General features: G+C 46.7%; 1 protein-coding gene across 1 annotated transcript in view; it reads right to left on the bottom strand.

Annotated features, from left to right (window-relative positions):
• The window catches only part of PLD1 (phospholipase D1), a 62,709-nt gene that overhangs the window by 22,488 nt on the left and 17,451 nt on the right, over positions 1-22,770 (bottom strand). Inside the window, exons 2-13 of the mRNA XM_074154063.1 lie at positions 21,173-21,352; positions 20,380-20,507; positions 19,938-20,083; positions 18,981-19,089; positions 17,325-17,390; positions 11,061-11,119; positions 10,465-10,557; positions 7,661-7,813; positions 6,776-6,925; positions 5,293-5,376; positions 3,451-3,532; positions 293-403 (exon numbers count right to left, since the gene is read on the bottom strand). Coding sequence (XP_074010164.1) covers positions 293-403; positions 3,451-3,532; positions 5,293-5,376; positions 6,776-6,925; positions 7,661-7,813; positions 10,465-10,557; positions 11,061-11,119; positions 17,325-17,390; positions 18,981-19,089; positions 19,938-20,083; positions 20,380-20,507; positions 21,173-21,320 — 1,329 coding nt within the window. The 5' untranslated portion in view covers positions 21,321-21,352. The remainder of the gene's footprint in view (positions 1-292; positions 404-3,450; positions 3,533-5,292; positions 5,377-6,775; positions 6,926-7,660; positions 7,814-10,464; positions 10,558-11,060; positions 11,120-17,324; positions 17,391-18,980; positions 19,090-19,937; positions 20,084-20,379; positions 20,508-21,172; positions 21,353-22,770) is intronic.

Below are 22,770 nucleotides of genomic sequence, written 5' to 3'. Positions count from 1 at the left end.
TTGATGTAACCCCATTAACTTGTCACACGAAATATGTTTCTTGTGAATTAGATGAATAGTTGCTTTGGCAAGTCTAAATAAGCAATTTTATGTTCAATTATAACCTAAAGAAATGAAGCTGCCATATGTGGTAATCACTGTATGGATGATACTCATATTCTCAGGCTCTTCCCACTGCAATGGTGGGAATTGCTGGTTTTCCAGCTCACACCTAAATACACGGAGGGTCAGCACTCGCTATCAAGAGCAAACGAATGCGAATGTCCTTCATCACTGCCCCACGCGCAATTACCTTAATGTTGGGATGGAGGTGCATGAGCGTCCGCTTGCTGTATTCACTGTTGATCCCTAGGGCAAGCTCCACCTCTTTGTACAGCATAACAAAAATTCTCACACCTTGTTGCTGTCAGAAATAAAAAGAAACACAAGAAACACACGGTGTGCAGGTGTGTCAGTGGGTACAGTCCCTTCCCGAAGCGAAGAAGAGCTGGGAGGCAGTAAACACATTGTGACAGAAATGATCTTGATTGTGCTCTTCCAGATCCACCACCGTGACCCCACAATATGCAAGGACCTGTAAGCTCAGGGAAACTGTTCAGTCTCCGGAGAAGGGCTCAGCACCTGAATTCGTGTGTGAAGAGCTGAGCTATGCCAAGGCCTACCAACAGGTCATTCTTAATAGCCCCTTTTAAACATCCTTTGAAGTAAAATTTTGCAAATGTGATTCACTCCACTTACAATAGTGTTGCACACATCCACTGAAGTTCAGTTTTCTCCTGTTTCCTGTTGCCCTGAGGTTTGCCTGCAGTTAGAAGCCTCTGCAGGGCAATGGTACCAGTGTGGTCATACAGACATTCCTCTCCCAATGGGGATGCAGCCAACTCAACACCAGCAAAGAAGTTCTTTCTGCTGGTAGAGCTAAACAAGCTCCTGGAATACAATAAGCAGTGCTCAAAGGACAGTGCTCTTCCTGACTAGAATGGTATCTACGGGAGGGTTTGGAATGACACTTGTTAAAGCACTTTTAAAACTCCCAGGTACTTCCCAAACCTCAGCAGATGCTGGCCAGAAACTGAAACCGCTGCCGTAAATCAGCATGGCTTTAAATGGAGCTTAACCTTAGGACTTGAACTTTCCACAGCCTTTTAAGCTTCTATTTCCATAAAGCTGCTACTGATAGCTTGTGCAGTCTCCAAGTTGTGGATGATATTCTGCTCCCCACTGCACCCAGAGAAGCTCAAGGCAGCACTGGACGTACATCAGGGACAGCCTTACCCCAATACCTACACACCAGCTTGTTGATCGCCCCGCTGAATCAAAGAAATGCCACAAATGAGAGAGCAGGCAAGTATTTCCAGGAACTAACCTTAAAACACTCCTCACTCTTACAAGGTATTTATAGCCATAGGGAAATCCACGTCAACATGACAAACAAAGCCAAATTCTTCCATCCAGTGAGCATGCCCCATGGCCACGTTTCATTTGCCAGAAAATGAGACTACTTCCAAATCAGTTACAGTCAGACACAAAAAACTCCATCTATTTTTTTTTTTTTTCCAGGCACATGGAATGGGTAAGGAATGGTTTGGAAGGGGAAAGAGTCAAAGGCTACTTCAGGACCTCCACGCGGACTCCTGCCCTTGTAACACATCAAGAGTTCAAGAGACCTCCCTGGCCGTGCTTCCCTTCCTGACTCACTGCTCGCGTGGAGCAAAGTACCATTTCCACACTGGTGTTATCACGGGTTGGGTGAACAACTAAAGTACAGCCCACACTCATAAACACCTCGCGTTCAGCTTCTCTGTCTGGCTCACTCAGCTCCACGAAACATGTTCTCTGTAGTCTGGATTCAGACGTGTTATTGGAAAGCAGGGTACAGCCAGCAACAAAATTAAACTGTTTTCTGAGATGAAAACGCTTGAAGAAAAGAGAAACAGAGCGAGTAGTTGCAGTTGCTTGCTGGTATCTCAAAGTGCTGCCCAAGAAAGGAGAACATGCAACAGCACAGAGCTTTGCACGGGAATCCTGACCGGGAGTGCCAGGAAAGGCACCAGGTCAACAGCACGTCTGAGCTTTTCTGTTCAGGAGGAACAGCAGAGAAAGAGAAATTAAAACAGAGGGGAAAAAAGCCTTATCAAGTTTATACAAGCATTTGCCTATTGAACATGAGCATTTATTAACTCAGGTAACATGGCAATGCACATATGAGTCCAAGTCCCCGAGTCATGTTTATCACCTCCTTGCACACACGTTGAGCACCACAGCCCAGCTCTGGGGAACGTGATGCCGCCCGTGTTTGTACAATTATTGTTTTTTTCATTTTTTCATGCTTTGCTGAAGCCCTTTCCTCACATCCCTTCTCCACAACAACGCACCAGGACCTTCATGACCAGAGTCTCCACCTGAGAAGGGAGACTGAAGGTAGGGAGGGCACAGCGGATCTTCCTCCTCTTAGTGGCCACAAAAGCCACGAGAATATAGAAAGAGGTGGGTAGGAAGGAAGAAAACCAGGAGACTTAGAGGAGGTAAGAGCCAGTGACCAAAGAAATAAAGTCCTTTCTAATGATTTAAGTTACCCTTGGAAATAAACATATTTATAAACCACAAAAGCCTTTCAGGCTTTGGCCTTTCTTATGCTCCCCTAAAACTCATTACTACCAATGGTAGCGGCTGGGAAAGAGCTATGGCAAGAAGAGCTCTGGGCAAGACAACAGCAAGAGGGGTTCCACCAGGGGTAATGGGGCTGGGAGACACCGGGATGTTTAATGTCAACAGGCACTTCTTTTACGACAGCAAGGAATGATGGCTGAACAGCAAGAACTTTGGTGTCCAGTTGTAGCAAAGACCTGTGCAATGTATTATAGTGCGGAAAACCAGATGAGAAGGCTACTGTGAGTTAGCATGAACCTCTGGATGGTACTGAGTGACTTTTTGCTAACGACATCCCGATGTTCTTGGCATACTGAGGGGACCTTTCACAGCTTCAGCTCAGAATGCTGCAGCACAGAGACACAATACGTGGTAATGACAGACAAGATCTGCACAAGACAGCAACGTACAAACCACCTACCAAGAGCCACCACAACATGCTTAGTCTTTCCCTCACCTCTAAATTACATATGCCACAAGGAGAGAACCAGACAACTACTCTTTGACCCCACAAGGACCCGGGGCAGTCATAATGCAAAGCTGAGGTGACCCAAACCTGAGGACTCAAAGGGGAAACCAGAAGGTCTACCCTTCTGCCTCCGAGCTCTTGAAAACCCAAACTGGGGGAGAAAATCAAAACATGCAGTTTTCTGAGGCCATCTGAAATGAGGGCTGGCCAGCTTTAACTCTCATCCCTACCAAAATAAATGGGGCAAACACCCCAGTCCCAGAGTGACCCTGTAACTGGGAGGGCACACGGGGTTCTCCGCAGGGTGAAGGCTACAGCTGGAGCTCACTTACTGCTTTCCGCTTGAGGATGCAGTCCAGCCGCCAGCGATTTCCTTCCACAACCGGTCGCTTCATGAAGATTTCTGGGCTCAGCCTGAGAAAATAAAGGGGTGGGAAAAAAAACACAGCATCTGTAGTCTGTAAACAAAGCATTGGCCTAAATAATCAACTTGGGAAGCAGAGAAATCAAAGTTCATATAAAATGGATGAAGGCTCATGTCCCAGAGTGATGCACTCTAGAACGTCATGCTCTTTTGTTTTTTAATAACGGAGCGTTACAGAGGGCAGGGGATGTGTCCAGCACATTCATCTCGGTATTCAACAACCCACGAGACCAAGTTTGACAGTGATGTGTAAATGGGGAAACTTGGACTCCATCTGTGCAAGAAAGATGCAACGAAAGAAAATCCCAAAGCAGGTTTGAAAGAGATGTGTAGATATAAAAAATAAATAAGAGCGGCATTTCAGTTCTCCCGGTACTGTATAGCTTAGATTTGTGCTGAATTTTCCTCGCTGCTTAAAGGCAAAGCAGTATGATCTCTCAACAGGACATTTTATTGATTCATAGCTTTAAGGATTACAAGGAATAATTAAGCAATCTCATCCAACTCCTGCAAAGGAAGGTGACAGAAGTTCATGCCTGTACTTTTGCAATGAGCCTGGGAACTTGTGCTTGATGAAAGCATGTTGCCACATCCTAAAAACACGCTTCTGACAACAGCATTTTTATCTGAAGCTCGGAGTTTCAGATAAGTTTTGCAATTCCAAGATATATAACAATTCAGATAACAATTGTCTGAACACAATGTTAAGAGACAACGGGTCTGAAATGCGATGTTCTTGCATTGCTACTCAATGTTGCACGTGGGGATCCAGGAGCACTGGGTTTAGCTGTGGTCATGGTCAGAAGCAGGTTTACCCCAGTAAATGCTAACATAATCGTTAGTTTTCTCATAATTACCACCTAAGAATTAATCCTCCCAGTTCCTACGGGCAGTGGATTAGTAGCAAGAGGTTTATTTTACAGATGGAGAAAGAGGAGCGCAGAGACATGCCCAAGGTTAAAGAGGACGTCTGAGCTGTGGCTTGGGAGCCTGCCCTACCATCCCATCCCCAAGGTCCAGGCTGGCTCAGCCAGATTAACCCCCACAAAGGCAAGACACAGGCGGCTGCGACCGGCATCCAGCCAAGAAACTCTGCCCCGAGTCTGCACGAACACCCTCTTTCTGCCTCAAACAGGAACCAGAGCGCTGCGTAAACATACTGAATTACTGGTTAAGGAGTGGGCAGAGCCAGGTCCTTCAGCAACCACACAGCTCAGGGAAGGGAGGACAAAACTCCCCTTCCATTGTCTGGCCCATTTAAGGGCAGAGCAAAAATCACACACCGCCAAGATGCTCTCATTAATGGCACAAGGCTTCCCAAAACCATGAGGAAGAGCTGAAAGGAAGGTCTCATGCACTTCTTCAAATGGGAAGAGCACTGTTGGAGGTGTTTGAGTGTCCATGTTCCCTTACACACCAAAAAACATTCCTGCCCCTTGGGTTTGCAGCAAGTTTACACTCCTGATGAGCACCTCAAGCCACAACATTCAAAATTCAGGTGGTGCCCTCATGCAATTCCAGGCCTTTCCTTGGAAGGAGACAACCAGGCTGCTGATTCCAAGCATGCGCTTTTGCTGCCAACCCTCCTGAAAAGGCCTTTGAATACAACACAAGGAGATGTTTGGGTGTGCTGCCAAACCATCTGGCTGCAGGGCTAGCTGCCATACTGTAGGGCCTCCGAACAGTGCCGCATTGTCGGGAACGTCCCCAGAGAGAGGGCTGGTCAACACCCGAACATGCAAGTACGAACCACCAATCCGTGATGAAAATCTCTTCCTTAGCCGCTTCCATGGCATTTGCGACGTCTTCAAAGTACGACTTCGCGTTTACATACCTGCAAAAGCAAACACAGCACAAAGACCTCGGTTCCCTCCCTCTCCCTTAAACAAAGTCCAGAGCCGAAGACTGACGGGGGTTCTGCGTTAATGCCATTTACATCCTCTTCTCGAAAGCAAACACATACCAAATTTCGAGAATTAGGACAACACGCAGAGAGAATGTCACGCTGCTATTAGAGGCTTAATAATCTCTCATTGTGCGGCTTCATTAAGTGCCACTTGGTATTTCTGCCAACCGCACACATTATTCTTGCGCTCTGCTCGACGTGTCAGCTAGTTCTGGCTCTCAGGGAAGGACGGCGGAGTGGTGTTTGCTTTGATTTACGGGAACTATTTGAGCAGCGGCTGCTGCAGGGCAGAAGCTGCGGCGAGAGCACTGCAAGGGTTTGCTTCCAGCTAGAATCAATTTTTCATGGTGCTTCTGGGAATCACAGAATCACATGGGGTTGGAAAGGACCTCTGGAGATCACCTAGTCCAACCCCCCTGCCAAAGCAGGTCCACCCAGAGCAGGTTGCACAGGAACGTGTCCAGGCGGGGTTTTGAACGTCTCCAGAGAAGGAGACTAAATGGCTTAGTGCAATCAGGTTACAGTACGGACGGGAAAGATTTCTCACGGGGCTGCTGTGTGCATAAAGCCCCGTCACCCTTAGAACCGCACCCGAATTTGCATCTGCTGATTCTCTTTCATTTCATCTGCTCTTCAACCAGGTGAGTGACATTTGCATCTGAGCACATCCAGGGTGACTGGAAGGGCAGTGCTGCCTTACAGAAGAAGAATCAGCCTTGCAAATGTGGTGGGCAGGGCATATCTTGCATTTCAGAGCACGAAGGACGTGACCGGACCATCAGTCGGCTGCAGAGGAGCACGGGCAGGACAGGCTGCAGCACAGCTGCTTTGGGAGGGAGCTATGGAGAAGGGAGTAGCCAGAGGCAGACATTTTCACCTTCGTTACCGTGGGCTTATAACCCAGAGCCCAAAAACCTAAACCCTTAGGAAACAGCGTTTCCAGAGTCAGAAACCAGGATAAAACTGAAGCCAGGAGTATCGTAATGAAAGAGCAGTTCTGGTTTTAAATCATAAGCACCCTGCCAATTATACGTGCAACAAAATACCATTTTCATCATTACAATAATAAATACCCAACGTGTTCAAATTCAAACGAAACTTGACGTTTCAAAACGATGCACAGCTGTAACAGCATCACAGCACTCCTGTCACTCGTTATTCTCTCCCCAGTGAAGAAAGCCTCATTTTTGACCCGACTCTTCTAATTATCGTCAGTCCCTACAGCTACGGAACGCTGCCAGCTCCGTCCATCAGACCCCGGGCTAACGCGGGTAACGACAGCGCCCAAGGCACTGTGATAGGGCCGCATCCCCACCGCGGTCCTCACCACTTGGCCAGCGTGTTCTCCTGCACGGCTGCGTAGGAGCCGAAGCGATGCTCCGTGAGGAAGTCCTTGCCGTGTTTCCGAATGAACTCGTCGATGCCCTGCCTCCACCACTGGGCATGTCTGTAGCTGTTACACTTCAAAATCAGCGACCTGTAAAACAGACGGCGCACGGGGCGCGGGAGGCTGAAGCCACGTACATTTAATTGGGCTGCTCCTCGCCTGTATCAGTCACGTTTTATTGAAGCAAGAAGCAAGGAATAACAAGGGTCTTTTCTCTGCTGTTCTGTTTGCAGAAGAATAAACCGGCACTGAACTGATCCCAGTGACTACCACAGTACTGCTCTGCCAAGTATAAAAAAAAAGATACCGCAGATTTAAATTAATAGCATCAGCTTAACTTGGAGGAGAGCCGGCCCTAGCCTATGCTATACTTTTTTAAAGATGAATTTATACTGTACACCACTATAAAAATATTAAGAACCTCTTTATCCCAACCAGCATGTCTTTTGGGCAATACTGCAGTTGGGGTGCAGAGGAACGCGTCCCTGCTTGCAGCACAGAGGATCGGAGTGCCAAATAAATGACTGTAAGCAATTACTGCAAAAACAGACTGTGCAACTTGACGTGCACCATGCCCCCAGGCCCCAGCAATAACCGCAAGGATGGACAAACAGCGGCTGAGGCTGCCTCATTAAGACATCGGAAATAATCAGCATTACACAGGCCAAATCCCCAGCAGGTATAAAGGATGCTGAGCTGCACCAGGGCAGCCCAGCACCCCTTGTTAACCGCCCCCCCCCCCGCCCAGAGCAGAGCATTGATTCTTCCTTAAAAAAGCAAAAGCAAAGAAATAATAAAGATCTAAATAAAGATCATATTTCTTACCTAGAGAGATTGTCGATCTGCAACCCATATTTAGTTTCCGTTTCTTTCCGGCCGATCTTGATGTTGAATTCCTTATCTACCAGCAGGACAAAGGCAATGGCCCCCGAGTCCGGCTTCATGTACAGCAGGAAAGAGTCCTTCACCACCAGCCACCTGCACGGGCACAGCAACCGGGTAACTTGTATCGCACCCATGCCGGTCTTCAAAGCACGAGTCATAAAAAAAAAAGCTAATAAAACGGAGAAGTGTTTCCTTCAAAACAAGTGCAAATCATTTTCCAGAGAAAGGAAAGCGTTCAACTAAAAGGTAAAATTTCTTTTTAGGGGTATGGTCCAGGGTACAGTTTTCTTGAGCAGCAAAGCGCCTATTTTACAAACTAGGGTAATAAGTTTGAATTCAATATAAGACTTTTAGCGTTATTTGCATAACTCATTTTTTACAGAAGTCTTTGAAAATACAGGTTTTCGTATCTAACAAAATCAATGAGAACCTCCTTGCCCACAAACTTCCCAGCCAGGTGCCCTCGCACCAGGCAAGGTGCAACAAGGATTCTTCCACCCTAGATTTTTATTCAGCTTGTATGCTATATCTAGAGGCAACAAGGGAGTTACTTGACATTTCTAACACTAATTATGATGCTAGGATCACTTTCACTCCTATCAAAATATATGAACGAGACACTTCGGAAATCTTTTATTGCCAAGCAACAGGCACCCTGTTAGAAACACATGATGAGAGATGACCGGCAGGTTTTACATAAATACCGAAGCCTGAAGACAACTCTGGGAAAAAACACATTTTTTTTTACTGTGAATGGCATTTCTAATTTTTTCTCCCCCTGCGGCGTAGCTGGGGTAACCGGCCCCCTCTGTCCCACACAGGTCTCCGCCACCAGACCTTTGCCTCATTCTTCTGCACATTCAGAAACACACAAAGCAACAGAAAATATCGCAAAAAAAAAATCTGTTCATTCCTCTATCTTTAGTAAGAGCCTCAGCTCCTGGTCTACTTCCAGATCCCATAATAATTTATTTTCTTTCAGGGCCCTGAAAGAGTTATCCCAGCCTCACGTCTCATTTGGTGCAAAAATCCCTCCCCCCATGATTTGGCCCATAATTTCACTCCCAAATATCCCCAAAAAGTACATTTCCAAGCGTTCCCCTTTCTGTTTTTCCCAGGCATCTCTCCATGCCCGAGAAGTCCTGCCCATGCCCGGCCACGGCATCACCCCACTGTCCTCCTCCACGTCGCTTTCCACAGCCCCCGAGGCCATAACACACCCCACTTACTACGATAAATGAAATTAATTTGGGGCATAAAACCCCAATGCCTGTGGCAAAGTCATTGTGGGCAAAGGATGGATTCGGTCTGCCCCGTGCTCGGGGGCAGCCCTGCTCCCAGCTTGACGTGTCCTAAAATCCTTCACTTAAATAACCCTCTCTGGGAAATAATACTGTTAATTGCTTATTTATTGATGCACACGCTGTCAGTCCCAGCAGGGATTCGGTACCCTCTGGTGTTACTCTGCACACAATCCCACACAAACATCCCCTTCTCCCATCCCCTTTTTAGGCTCTAAAGGAAAATCAAGATCCATCAGAGCTGAATATTCTACTGTCCCCACTAAAGCTTGAGCTCTGCATAACAGGGAAGAGTTAACTGAGGAGCACCAAGAGGAAAAGGCATTTTTTTTCCCCATAAAAGAGAAAAAAAGAATTGGAGACAATTTAATGATTTGACCTGGAAGAAGGTCGCATCTTCATCTCCTTGTGCACTCATTATAGAGATCTTCTGTAAAATTACATTAAGAAATTTTGGAAAGACTATGAAGAAACAGGACCTTTTCTTAACAAGAAAGCAGAAAGACTTTGATGGAAAACAGAATTTTTTAAGATAAACTAGCGACCAGCATTGCCAGTGGTTAAGATCCAAAGGTGGATAACGCTTGGAGAAGCTCTTACAGACCAAGAAATTGTTGCTAGAAAGCAGATACGTGCTATTTGGGTTTTCAAAAGCAAAGATTTCCCCAGGAAGGGCAGGATCCAGGAAATACCCCTTACATTTTTTGGATTGCCAGCTGATAACACACATACTCTTCCGTAGCACACACCTCCCTGCACTGCAGCCCTGGGATACATCAAGATCTAATGCTGAAGGTAAAGGGATGGGGACAGTAGGTTACGCAAATCTGCTGCAAGAAAGGACATGGGAGTTGTGAAAACTCCCATGAAAACACCAGCATTTAAACACGTGCAGTAATAAGGAAGAGACAACATATTAAATTCCAAGGTTAATTGCACCAGAGCTCCTTACTGCTGCGGGTCACAACTGATTTAATCCAGGTCCAAAGTAGCTAATGAATAGATTTGCTTTTTGTAAATTGAGGAAGAGAAGCTCAGAAAACCAGGCTGAAATCTGGCCGGGGCAGTGTCACCAGCCACGTCACCTCCCGGGGGGGCTCCCCCTTCCCGGGCGCTCCCGCAGCAGGGAAAGCTGGGCACCAACCAGGGGATTATTGCCATTTCTGCCAGCTCCGGGCTGCAGGAAATCCCAGTTTTCCTCTGGAGCAACACATCCCTTCTATGAACTTCAAAGCAGAAGAAAAAAAACCTCACCATTCTCCCCACAGGAGGGTGAGGGGGGAATAGCCTACGGACCCTTTTAACCTGAAAATCTGTGGCTTTTGTAAAAAAATAGGAATCTTCCTCTCAGACTTTTTGGGGAGAAAAAAAAACAAATGAGGACCCTTGCATGTGTGCCCAAGGAGCACACAACATTGCCACCTTCACCCGTCCCAGCAGTACCTTTTGGACCATCGGTAGCACATCCTTCCTTGGCCGCAGCAGTTCAGGCCAGGTATGCGGTGGCCCCCGGAGCGCTTCATGATCAACCCTTCTCTGCAAGGACAGAAAGACGGTCAGGATGGGTTGCACGGCTCACCTGGAGGTGCAGGGGGGACTCTCAGGTGGAGGATGCTTGCTGAACCCCCCAGAGATGGCTCCCGCCACCTCCAGCTGTGCTCAAGCAACTTCTGTGCTACTGCCCTGAAAGATGGAAAAAGGGCAAAACTACGCCCCCCCCAGATGGAAATCATGCAGATTTAGGAAACGCAGGGCCCTGATTTATAGCACAAGCAGGAGAACAAGTGGGTTGATAGGTTGTCGGGAGAGAAGAGGAGAAAACTCATGAGCCAGCCGATGGCCTGCAGCCCACTACCAAGACTATTTCCCAAAGTTCTAGTGCCTGTGTCTCAACATTAATACATTCTCACACCCAGATGGCAAAATACTCTCCACTCAATTATTGGCAAGAAAGTAAACCCATCAATTTGAATGACGTTTATTTATAAAGCCATGCTCTTGGTGAACCACAACTCACAAAGACACAGCTCTCAACTCACATGCCCTTTGGTCCCAGGTCATGGATGAATGACAGCTGGCTCACTCCAATGAACTCCATCTGGGGAAAGAATAAAAGATTCCTCCATCTTTCATACTCTGAAATCCACAAAAAAACCCAACTTTGCTTCATTGAAGCGACTTGTCATAAAGACAGACCTACAGAAGATCCTGAGCAGAAGTCACCTGCCATCTCTTAAGCATCATCAAGAAGACCAAGAAAGTAGTTTGGTTGGGCTCTTTGTTTGTTTCCTTATTTATTTTAAGTGTGGTTTGGAAAACCCATTTCGGGCAAAGAGGACAATCAAGTATCATAGGACCCACTGGTATCCTCCCTCCTGGATCACTGGCTGAAATGAGGACTCAAGTTTGCGGGCCTGTGTGAACTTGGCTGGCTGCCTAAACCCTCTCCTTCCTCCAGTGACCCTCACAGAAGGGCTAGAGAGGGAACAAGCACACATCTCCAGGGTTGAGAGCACCCTATTCCCCTTGAGACCCCTACCCCATGGCCATATGCCACATGAGGGTTCAGCCCCTCAACCCATGAGCATCTTCCAAGGCCATCGCAGCAGGTTGCTCCTACTCAACGCTGCACACATGCCTGCCCCACATCCACTGCCCCATCTTGGCCTTGGGAGCCGAAAAGCCACAGAAAAGCCACAGTGGGGCAGGAGGAGAGTGAGACCAAGCATGACCTCCATGACTTCTGCTGGTCTGCAGCAGGGTCAGCCCCGATGGAGCCCTGTGGCAGGCGCAGGCTGGGGAAACCCATGTTACTGTACTAGCAAGTTCACCAGCAAATCTCAAATTCAAGCAAGCTGCCTCCTCGCAGCTCCTCCTGCTTCAGCAGAGATTGCAGAGGAACGTAACAACAGGCAAAGCCAGTGAGAAAGCACAGCCATGATTACGTTCACTTCTAAAAATAGGATACCAGGCGATTTTGACCGAGCAGGCTTTTCTTGGCACAGCAGGACATTCCTGACAGTCTGCTGGTTATTGAACCCTGGGCCCCATTAGCAGGGAGAAGAGCCTGCTCTGGGCATCCTGTGCAGGACAGGTCTTGGGCAGGAGCAGCTCTGTGACGGAGCTGCCTCGCACGGTGGAGACTTGCCTGCACCCAGGCACTTTTTGTTTATTATTGCATAAAATTGTCCAAGGTGCTCAGGGCAGGAGCCCTTTGATCAGCAGCAAGCTGGTGGGAACCCTCTAACCACATCTTTTGGCAATGAAGCCTGCTGGGACTGAAGCCCAGGACTCAACCCAAGCTCCCAACCGTGGACGGGACATGGAGCCATGCCCACCCATGCCCCACAGCAGCTCAGGTGCCGGCACCCAAGGAAGGGCTCTCTTCCAAGGTGGCCACTGTCACCTGCTCTTTGGCAAACCAACCTCATCGGCAAAATCTGATTTTGCACAGGAATTACACAGGTGGACCCATAAGTCTCGGAGATATCGTCAAACACTACGTAGAACAAAGAAGTAGCAGTGAATTTGGGGCAAAAGTCTATCTTGCAGTTATGGTGAGCTCAGCCGGCTCAGGCTCCCTTCCCAACATCCTCATTTTTGCCCCCCCAGAAGTGGCAGTAGGACAGAAGATCCTTCCTCCTCCTCAACACTCTGCTGCTCCTTCCCAAACTCCTCACACCAATAAGGTTGCGGAGAAGAACAAAGGATCGGTTGTTCTCCGAGTGGCTCAAGGACATACAGTAACCTCTATTCAGTAGAGGCAAATGCAATGCCCTCATTTTTGGGTGACTTAGCCTGTTTTCAGAATATTGCATGCTTTTACTAACAATCTTGCTATCACTGCTCTCGCTACACCTTCAGGAAAACCAGGTGTGACCTATGAACGTCTCAGCTGTTTCTGCAGTGACACTTGGGGCAGGATGGGGAGCACCTGCAAACCCAGTGTGTCCCACAAGCTCTTATCAGAGGTCCCAAACAAAGTCTCAGGCCGGTTCTTTGCCCTGGATCCCATTTTCATTTCTTGAGAAAACCCCCCAAAAAACCAACCCCAGAGCAGAAATTCAAAAATCTCTCTCGCAGCGGGCACACAACAGGAAAAAACCCGCACGTTAATGTCAAAACCCTTTGAAAACGTTGGCTGCAACCAGAGAGCTGGCAGCAATTTCAGGAGCACCGCACGCAGAGAAATAATTGTCCTCAAAGAAGCAGAAAAGAAAAAAAAAAAAAAACAGGAGGAAAAATTACTTGCAGAAAGAGAACTGCTACTATGTAAAAATGAAAGGTTGTCTGGCAGCGCAGCAACCTCCTCTTCGGCCACGGAGGCTTTGAAACGGCATCGACGGTGATAGGAGCCCATCCCATACGTTCATCAAGCAACACCAATTAGGAGTGTTGGTTTGCAAAAAGAAAAAAAAATTAAAAATAAATAAATTCCAGCAGTTCGGAGGAGATTCCTCAGTGCAGTGGAAAATATCTGATCAGATGATTTATTATTATTATTGCTGTGTTAGCTATTTTTACCGCTACAGTGCCTTTCATCCGAGGTGCTCGTCATTCGCAGGAGAACCGAGAGGGGAAGGCAGAGCAGGGAGATGCTCTCATCCCCTTCGCATCTAAATTCCTGCGCTGCCCAGCTGCCTCCCCGGGGAGCCAGCATCCCGCTCTGGTTTCAGAGCCATCCACAGCGGAATATTTTAAGTATGAGACACCGGCCTAGAGAATGCAGTTTCAATGACATTCTTGTAGCAATAAAAAGAAAAAAAAAAAAAAAATATATATATATATACACACAAAACCAGATGGGAGTGACCAGCTGCAGAAAGACAAGCTACGGAAGGTGGAGAACCAGCTGCAAGGTGCGGGAGCCACGGTTTTAAATGACCCCGTTCTGCCAGCAATGTCGAGCACGCGTGATTTATGTAAGCAAAAATTTCATAGAGCATTTCAGGAAGAATTACAGAATCACAGAATGATATGGGGTTGGAAGGGACCTCTGGAGATCATCTAGTCCAGCCCCCCTGCCAAAGCAGGTCCACCCAGAGCAGGTTGCACACCACGCTGTGTTTTCATTCCGACGCTTGTTTTTTAATTTAGTGGGTTAAAAAAACAACCCATAGAGTTGATTAGCAGCTGTGGCTAGCAGTAAAATGAAATTACACCACTCTTCAGAAAAATATTGTTTAGCAAAAGATGCCAGCTATTTCTTACACAAGAAATTGGCTTATACTAAACCCAAATATAAAAAAAAAAAAAAAAAAAAATTAAACGTGCTTAAGTTCAAGTGCAATAGCTAAAAATACTGAAGGGTTGGGTGGGGACCTTTGCAACGGTCTGCAGGTCCAAGTGCCATATCAGAGGCAAAACAGCCACTCTCACATATCTGAGTTCTTCTTAACGTCGTACCGCTTTCACTTAAGGTGAGGTTTTTACACTCCCTCACTGAAGCTCATGCAAATTGTTACAGGCACATGCACTACGGTTCAACCAAATCTTATTTTTCATTTTGCTTATGCATCTTTCAACTATTACAGCTCATACAAAAAAAAAAAAAAAAAAAAAAAGATATAAAGGCCCAATTAATAAAATTTTTTAGATGGAACACAGTCAAGCCCACGGGCCCGGTTTCCTAATGGTTTGGGGCTATATTACCCCAATCTCCACTTCCCAGAAAAAAAGTGTGGACAATTAACACACTGAGATTCCCACAACATTCATTTTAATGGTAATTGTCTTGAAGCATTTCAGCCCAGAAGTACTATAAAAAAAGGGTTTTGGAAAGGACCAGAAGATGTGAGATTTAATCATAAGTCACATTGCCAAAAGGGAAAAAAAGAAACCAATTATGAAAGGCTACAAAGCCTGGGGTCTGATCACAAAATCCAATGCATCTACCAACCTATTTCTGGACTCCACACAAAATGCTCTGTTTTAACGACAGCTGAGAAATTAAGGGAAATGTGAGAAGGCTGTAAATTTTGTCAGTCAGAGCTACCCAGTCAAAGCAAGGGACACTCGGTACATCTCTAAAGGATGATGCTTCAGTAGGTTCTATTTCCACAGCCTGCAGGGGTGTCACCGAGAAAGGCCAGAGGATGTACAGCCTCCACATCATCATGTGGTCACCATGGACCTGGATCCTCAACCCACCAGAGACTTCAGGTCTGCAAAACTGTCACAAGCTCGACTCTCCCAGTGCATGGCACGTCCTCAGGACACTGTGATCCCCTCACTGACAAATTAACCATAAATGCAAAATAAAAGTAGTAAAAAAGGCAAATTAATTAAATTGTGCAGGTCAGATGTAAAAACACCTCCGAGAAGATGCAATTGACCCAAGCAGGCTCTTCACGAGGACGGAGGGTTACGCATCAGGCAGGTCACACCTTGCCATTGTAACTCCACGTCTGACTTCACAAAGAATTTAGGATTTTAAAAAACACCTCCACGCACGAATTTGATGAGAGGAACACACAGGAGTCAAAACATGCTCCAAAATTAAGATAGTTACAGCATTTTTCAGTGTCTAGGCAAAAGATATCTCAACCACAGGAAGAGCAAGGCCCTCATTTTGTTCCAAGGAGAACAAACACAGTTCCAAGGAAAATGCCAGAAACCTTCACTTTAGTCTCTGGCCTGGGAATGGGGGGGGGAGCGGATTGTTTTAAAGGAAGCATTTTTCTCCCTGTGCTTTCTTCCAGCATGGCCTGCAGGACCCGCTGCACTTAGCGGCGCCGCCACCGTTAGCGGCAAAGTCCTCACCGAACGCTTCGCTGCGGCCAAATGCAGCGAGAGCCAACAACAAACTGAGAATTTATGTGCAAAGTGACGTCTGGCTCTGGGGACAGAAGGGTGATTCAGCGCAGGAGGAGGGGAGCACCCTACAGCTGCCCGGGCAAGGCAGGACCGTGCGTCTCCTCACAGCCTGGTCAAAAGATCACCCACGTTCTTACACGAGCAGAAATTCTCCAAAATATTTGGAAAAAGAAAAAAAAAAAAAAAAAAAAAAAAAGCAATGCCTGCCTAAAAGTGACAAGATGGATCCACACTGTAAAATAACTCTCCCCCGCTTCGCATATGCTACTGATCAAAATTGCCAAGTTATCCCCATCTTGCCTCTAGAACAAAAGATGACTATTTCCCACAGGCAGACTAACACGGCTCTTGTCTGCAGCGGACTTTAAGCTCCCCATCCTGCCCCCAAAAGAAGCATCCTAAGAAACGCAGCTCCTCTCAGCCCAGATCTGAAGACTTCTTGCAACCCCAAGCACGACGGCCAACCCCAAGCACGACGGCCAATGCTGGACAAGCACTTTGCCCCATGTAACACGTGGGGCTCAACACACCGAGCTCTGCAACACCAGCACACACCGTTTTGGGGCATGACATCCAGCTACGAGCTGCCCAACACGACCGAAATCCTTCAAAAGAGCAGAATTCCTACCAAAGAACAAGAGTTGAAGAGAAGAACTGGCTGCTACAGACACCCTAAGTTTCGCTTACATTTCTTGTTTGAAAACCAAGTGTTCCCAGTTACCAGCCCCTGCTCAGAAATATCACTCTGCAGCTACTCGATGCACGCACCAGGTTTTGCTGGTAATACAAAAGACGGAGTAACACTGTCATTATGCAGCCGAGAAAAGGGGAAATAAATTACCATCCCAGGGAGATGTTACAGCTGCGGGTGACAGCTGAGGACTACTGAAGAAACATTTGAGGATGGCTTTCAAAGGAAATATTTTTGCTTAAAATAAGTCTGAAGTTAGTTTCGACATGTCTCCTTATTTCAAAAAGACTATCGACTTGGGGAAATAAGCCAATTACCATCTCCCTTTGGAAGCGACAAAATACCCACAGAGGCGAACGGGCATCACTCATACAAACTCAACATCACCAAAGTCCAGTGAAGTTGCACAGAATAGGAAACTGAGACGAATTTGCACCCAGGACCACACACAAAGCCCAGACTGAAGGCGTAAGGTTTGGAGTCCAGTGTTTCAAGTATTTAAAATTTCAACTTATCATCTTAAACACGCCCCAGAATTAAACAGAAACCAAATCCATGGACCGAACTACCTTGAGGAGGTCGTTACTGTGTTATAATAGTGACCTCCCAGAGTGAGCCATTCACTCTCCTTCTTTGGTTTTAATCGTATTACACCCATGTTGGAGAAATCAGCTGAGCCAAAACGCTTGCAAAACAGCTGTAAAATGTTTCTTATATAAGCTGCATGCCTTCCAATAAATTCAACATTTTTAAAGCGCATATTTTTTGGCATTTAAGCAAACTAATTTCTACTTACTGTTCCATGGTAGTTCCTGTACATCGGCATTTTTAGGATCTTTGTCAAGTAGTCTTCCAGCTGTTTCTACAATTAGAACGTTGAAATTTTAGATAAGATGCAGGAATTTTCAAGAAAAAGCCCCCACAATCCAACTGTCTGGCATTAGAAAGCAATCAAGAAATCAGACACTTTTCAGCATGAATGGATAAATACATTATTATGTGCTCACAGAAGATTATAGCTCAGCAGCATCAAACAGTTCGATCACAGGTTGTTTACTGTTCACAGATCCGTGTTTGTACCTTCCACCAGTTGACCTGTTCCTCAGCGCTGTCATTTTAGAGGTCAACTTTCCTGACGGAGCCTAAGTTTCAGAACGATTTTAAATACAACATCAGTCCCCACTGTTTTTGACCCGCACGAATTAGCTTTGTGAGAAAACACAGCCTCAGATGCAACCGAGAGAGCCTACTTCACCAAAACACCAATTTAATGGCATGAAGAGCATGGTGGCCATGCTGCCCTGTCCCAAAGCCATGGAGAGGGCAGTGGCCAGGCCACTGGTCGCTGGAGAGCCTGTCGTCCCCAGACAGGAGGGCAGAAGAGAAGAAACCCTTACAGGAGAGATAATCTCCTCCCATCCTCATGGTAATTGGGCAAAGAAGAGATTAAGCTGTTTGGGCATGGGAAAATGGGCAGAGTCCCACAGGACACAAACCAAGAAGAAACAAATGCCATCAGGACCTTTGTTCTTCTCAGCATCAGCATCACAGCACGGAGCTACCCGAGGGGGGAAGAGGGGGGATACATCCCTATGGTGAAAGCTGTGGGCTTCCCACAAGGAACCCAAGGTTGGGGGTGAAAGCAATGTAGAAAACATTTTTCTTCCTTTTTTAAACCTCTCTCCTGAAACTTCCCGGGCAGCAGCGAAGCCGTGCACAGCAGGGAGGGTTATCAGCACTGCACAGCCATGAGGCACAACCTTCTGGGACTGGAGGCTTCAGCAGCAGAAAGAACGATAAGCACAGGGTGAAAAAACACAGGGTTTGTTTTGGTTTGTTGTTTTTTTTTTTTGTTTTTTTTGTTTGGTTTTTTTTTTTTTTTACAGACTCTTGTTGTTTTTTAGTGGATTTTTTTTCTTTTTTTTTTGCAAGAAGCTGCAATGAAGAGGTAGGAAGACATCCACCCTCTTCATGGAAGGGCCCATCTGTTAACATCTGATGAAGTTACACAGAACACGTGTGCCTCGGCTAAAATTACCCATTTCAGCATCAAGAGCCTGACTGTCATCTCCTCTTTCAGGGGAGGACAGGACTGAAATCTCTCAGATTTTGATGGCCGCGGTGGCTGCCTCCATCACGCAACTTGACTCTGCAAACTGCTTTTTCTATCTTTAAAACACAGCAGGTGGGAGGAGGGGACCTGCCACCCTGGGCATCATGGTTTTCCTCAACTGTGAAGGAGAGCCTCACCAATATAAACCCTGGGAGAAGCAGCATCCTTTTTGCCTGGAGGAGAATTTGGCGTTAAAGCTGGACTTGTCAAAGTTAAGTTTGTCAAGCAAAAGACTTTAATGGTAATAAAATAAGAGCTTTGGTAGCGTGTGGCTTTGCAAGCAACCTGCCTGGCATCTCTGCACCCCAGAAGATCCCCCAGAGTGAGCTGGGAGCTTACCCTCCTGCTGGAGAAATGCTCTTCCCGCACCGTGCTCTCCGCCGTGTGCGGCAGACTCGGCATCTGCCTCGGCTCTCCCCTTTTGATGGATTGTCTTCTCACCGTGTGGCTGGAAGGAAAAAACAAAACCCCAACATCGAGTCTAAGTGCCGTGAGTGCGTGCGTGCCTTGATACATAACTCTTCTTCTGAGAGGCTTTTATTTTCCCCCATCCAAACTCTTAAAAACTGAGAGAAGGGTGGGCAGGAAAGCCAAAAGGAAAAAAAAATAAAAATAAAAGGAAGTGGGGATTCATTTAAAAGAAGCCAGTATGCTCCAACTGGCTCACAAACAAAACTACAACCCAGAAACATCAGAGCTTAATATTTCAGGGTCTCCTTTTACCATTTTAGGGAAAGGGAACCTAAACTCTATTTTTAGGGCATTATGTTCCCCCAGCCCTTAACCCCTCATAATTTCACCCTTCCCTTTATCCCCACAGCAGGATGCTCTTACCCAACCACACCATGTCTCTTCCCATGGCTCCCCTTATGCTTCCAGCCACCCCAGGAAGGGCTGACCACCCATCCCGGGGACCCACACACCTCCCACATCCAGCCCGTGCAAGCAGAAAGCTGCACAGCACCACCAATTTCCATTAGTCTTAGCATTAGGATAACCCTTCCCCAAGTTCAAGGCAAATTCTGCTCAAAAGCTGATGACCTGGGACCCAACGTGCTTTCTGGGTCAGCAGGGAGATGCTTACACCACTTAGGTAATAGCTACTAAATATGTAGAAATTAAATATTTTTACTATAGCTGCTAAGTATTTGTAGAGACTAAATTCTTCTGCTCTCCGCTCCTTACAGCAAACTAAATAGGATCGGTGAAGCCAAGCCAAGCCAAGATGTTATTAAAAGAGAGAAGAAGATCACATCATCCCAAAGCCCACCACGTCCACGGGGCTGACACACTCACCTCCTGGTAGGGATAGGGATGCGCACGAAGGCTTTGTACCTCAGCAGCTCCCTGTGAAACTCCTGGAAGTGCTTGAACTTCCTTTTCACCTGCCAGGTGAACTCGCCATGGGTCAGCTCGATGGTGTAAACGTTGGGGCTTGGTACCTGCACAGGAGAACACCACCACGAGAGCTGAAGCCTTGACAGAAGTCATTTTCCTGCAGTTGCTCATCTAAAAAGCCCTCATTCAATTTTACTTAAGGATCATTCCATCTCACAATTCCTTGTTCTGCTTTATTAGGTTTTATAAACAGACAGGAAACCTTCTCTCTTGAGCATTTTTCTGAGACACAGGCATTCCTGCTTCCTCAGCTCACAAACAAGCACACACAAAATTAGCCTACAAACAGCATTTTAATACAGTTCCATGGAAAGGAAATGAAATTTCTGGAAGTTCTGACCTTCTTCGTGGAAGTAAAGCGTTCAACTTCCAACACACGCACTCGGACAGGACATCCTGTGAGGTACGTCTGGGTGCCCGGCTCTTTGAACCCATGGGTATGATAGATGGCAGAGAAGGGAATGCACACTGGAAGGACCACAAACCCCGTTAGTTCAACAGCCTTGTAACCATTAACGAGGGCATGAAAGTCAGCAGGTAGTTGCCATACTTTATCACGGGAGCATTTACACAGCAGCATTAATTGCACTAAAATACACCAGGTTTTATTTAAGAGAGCTTAACGACAAGCTTTCACAGAAGGCTTGAAGAGCTCAAGTGTAAGAGTAATGCCTCCTGGTCCTAAACCAGGGCCAACATCTGGGCTTGGTAAAACCATTGATGTTTTCCCTGTCAACAAATTACTTGTTATTAAATCCAGGCAGGACATGGGGTGAGAACCTCCTGAAAGGAGGTTGGAGCGAGGTGAGGGTCAGTCTCTTCTCCCAAGTAAAAGGCGATAGGACAAGAGGAAATGGCCTCAAGTTGCACCACGAGAGGTTTAGATTAGATATTAGGAAAAATTTCTACACTGAGAGGGTTATCAAGCATTGGAACAGGCTGCCCAGGGAAGTGGTGAAGTTGCCATCCCTGGAGGCATTTAAAAGACAGGTAGACATGGTGCGGAGGAACATGGTTTAGTAATGTTTTTTGTCAGTGTCAGGTCGCTGGTTGGACTCAATGATCTGAAAGGTCCCTTCCAACCCAGGCAATTCTATGATTCTATGAACAGATGGGTGTTCACTCACCGGCACCTTTTGGGTCATTTAGCACCTCCGAGTCGACCTCCTCCCCCTCGAAGTGGAGCTCCCTGGTGTCCAGGCTCTCAATGATGTTGCTCATGTCTGCAGCGATCTTCTTCAGTGTCGACGTAGCTGCATGGCTTTCAGCTCTCAGTGACATCTCAGGGACCCACACACCAGAGCCACGGGGGGCTGGGGAGGAGGAAGGAGCAGGGCTGTCATCTCCCGCCTCCACAAACACCTCAGCACAGCAGGGGTGAGGGAAACCTCCAACAGAGTGTGGTCCCCTCTTCCCTCCAGCCCCTTCCCCACATCCATCCCAACTATCCCCATAATACATCTCCGTCCTCTCCGCAGGCTCAAACGTCACAGTCAGGAGGGCTCCCATCTGTGGAGCACAGCGGGATCGGAGGCACCCCGAATGCCCACAGAAAGCCTGGGAGCAACACGGGTAGAGGATGCAGCTCATCCTCACCTCTCCGACAGCCCCCCAAGGGAGCTCACACCCCTTCTACAGCCCTAGACGGGCTGCAGGGAACCAGCCCACCACCCCTTCGTGACAGGGACAGCAGGAAGGCTGTTGGCTGCTCAGGACGACCAGGCAGTGGCACTTGGAGATGTGTGGGCACTGACAACTACAGCACTTCCCACCTTTATCCCCACCCACCCATAACAGGAGCCTGACTCAGGACAAAAACGGGCAAGGAGGAAGAAAAAAAAAAAAAAAATTAAAAAATTTTAATTTTTTTAAACATTTCAAAAATTTTAAAAAGAAATTTAAAAAATTAAAAATAAAATAAAAAATTTTAAAACCATACAAAACCCTAAAACACCCAAGATGTGAGGCACGTCCAGTAACACTGGCGCAAGCTTTCAGCATGTTTGAGTATTTGCAAAGCATCTTCTTCCTCCTCCTCCTCCTCCTCCAGGCTCCGCAACTCGCCGTGGGGCTGCGGAGCGGGCTGCTGGTCCCTGCTCGCAGCCAAGCTACAGCTCGGAATCACGGAACTGTCAGAGTTGGAAGGGACCTCTGGAGATCATCTAGTCCAACTCCCCTGCTAAAGCTCCCGGGCACCTCCGTGACAAAAAGTCCCTTCAATCTTTGTTCTGCTCTGCAATAAATGTCACAGCTCGGCAGCTACGCTGAAAAAACACCAATGGGACAAACCGGCAACATTTTACAGAACTCAACACGAGGATGCCCGTTTATACTGGTAGAAGCTCTGACATTGTGCGACAGAACGATTTTTATTATTTTTTTAAAAAGAAAAAAGCGCAACATTTCTGATGTTAAATTCTGCAAAGAGCACTGTGCAATTACTCGAGTGAGCTCCATCGAAAGAGCTGGATACGTCGTAACTTGGAAATAATTTAGCTTTTTAATAATTCGTGTGTTTAGCTGCTTTTGAAAGAACGTTATTATCGGTTCCTCTTGAAACAAGCACATAATTTTACTACTACATAGGGCTGATACCGTATAAGCCCAAAAACATGTTAAAATTAGCTGCCTTCAGGAAAAAAAAAAAAAAGAAAAGTAAAATCCTTTTGCACACAGACTTGAATCAAGAAAAACTGGGTCAATCTCTTCTCTTACACCAAAGTACACGCAG

This window comes from Numenius arquata, chromosome 9 (assembly GCF_964106895.1).
Source record: "Numenius arquata chromosome 9, bNumArq3.hap1.1, whole genome shotgun sequence".
NCBI classification, from domain to species: Eukaryota; Metazoa; Chordata; class Aves; order Charadriiformes; family Scolopacidae; genus Numenius; species Numenius arquata.
The sequence above is the reverse complement of the archived record's forward strand: the minus strand, read 5'-3'. Positions and strand labels throughout refer to the sequence as shown.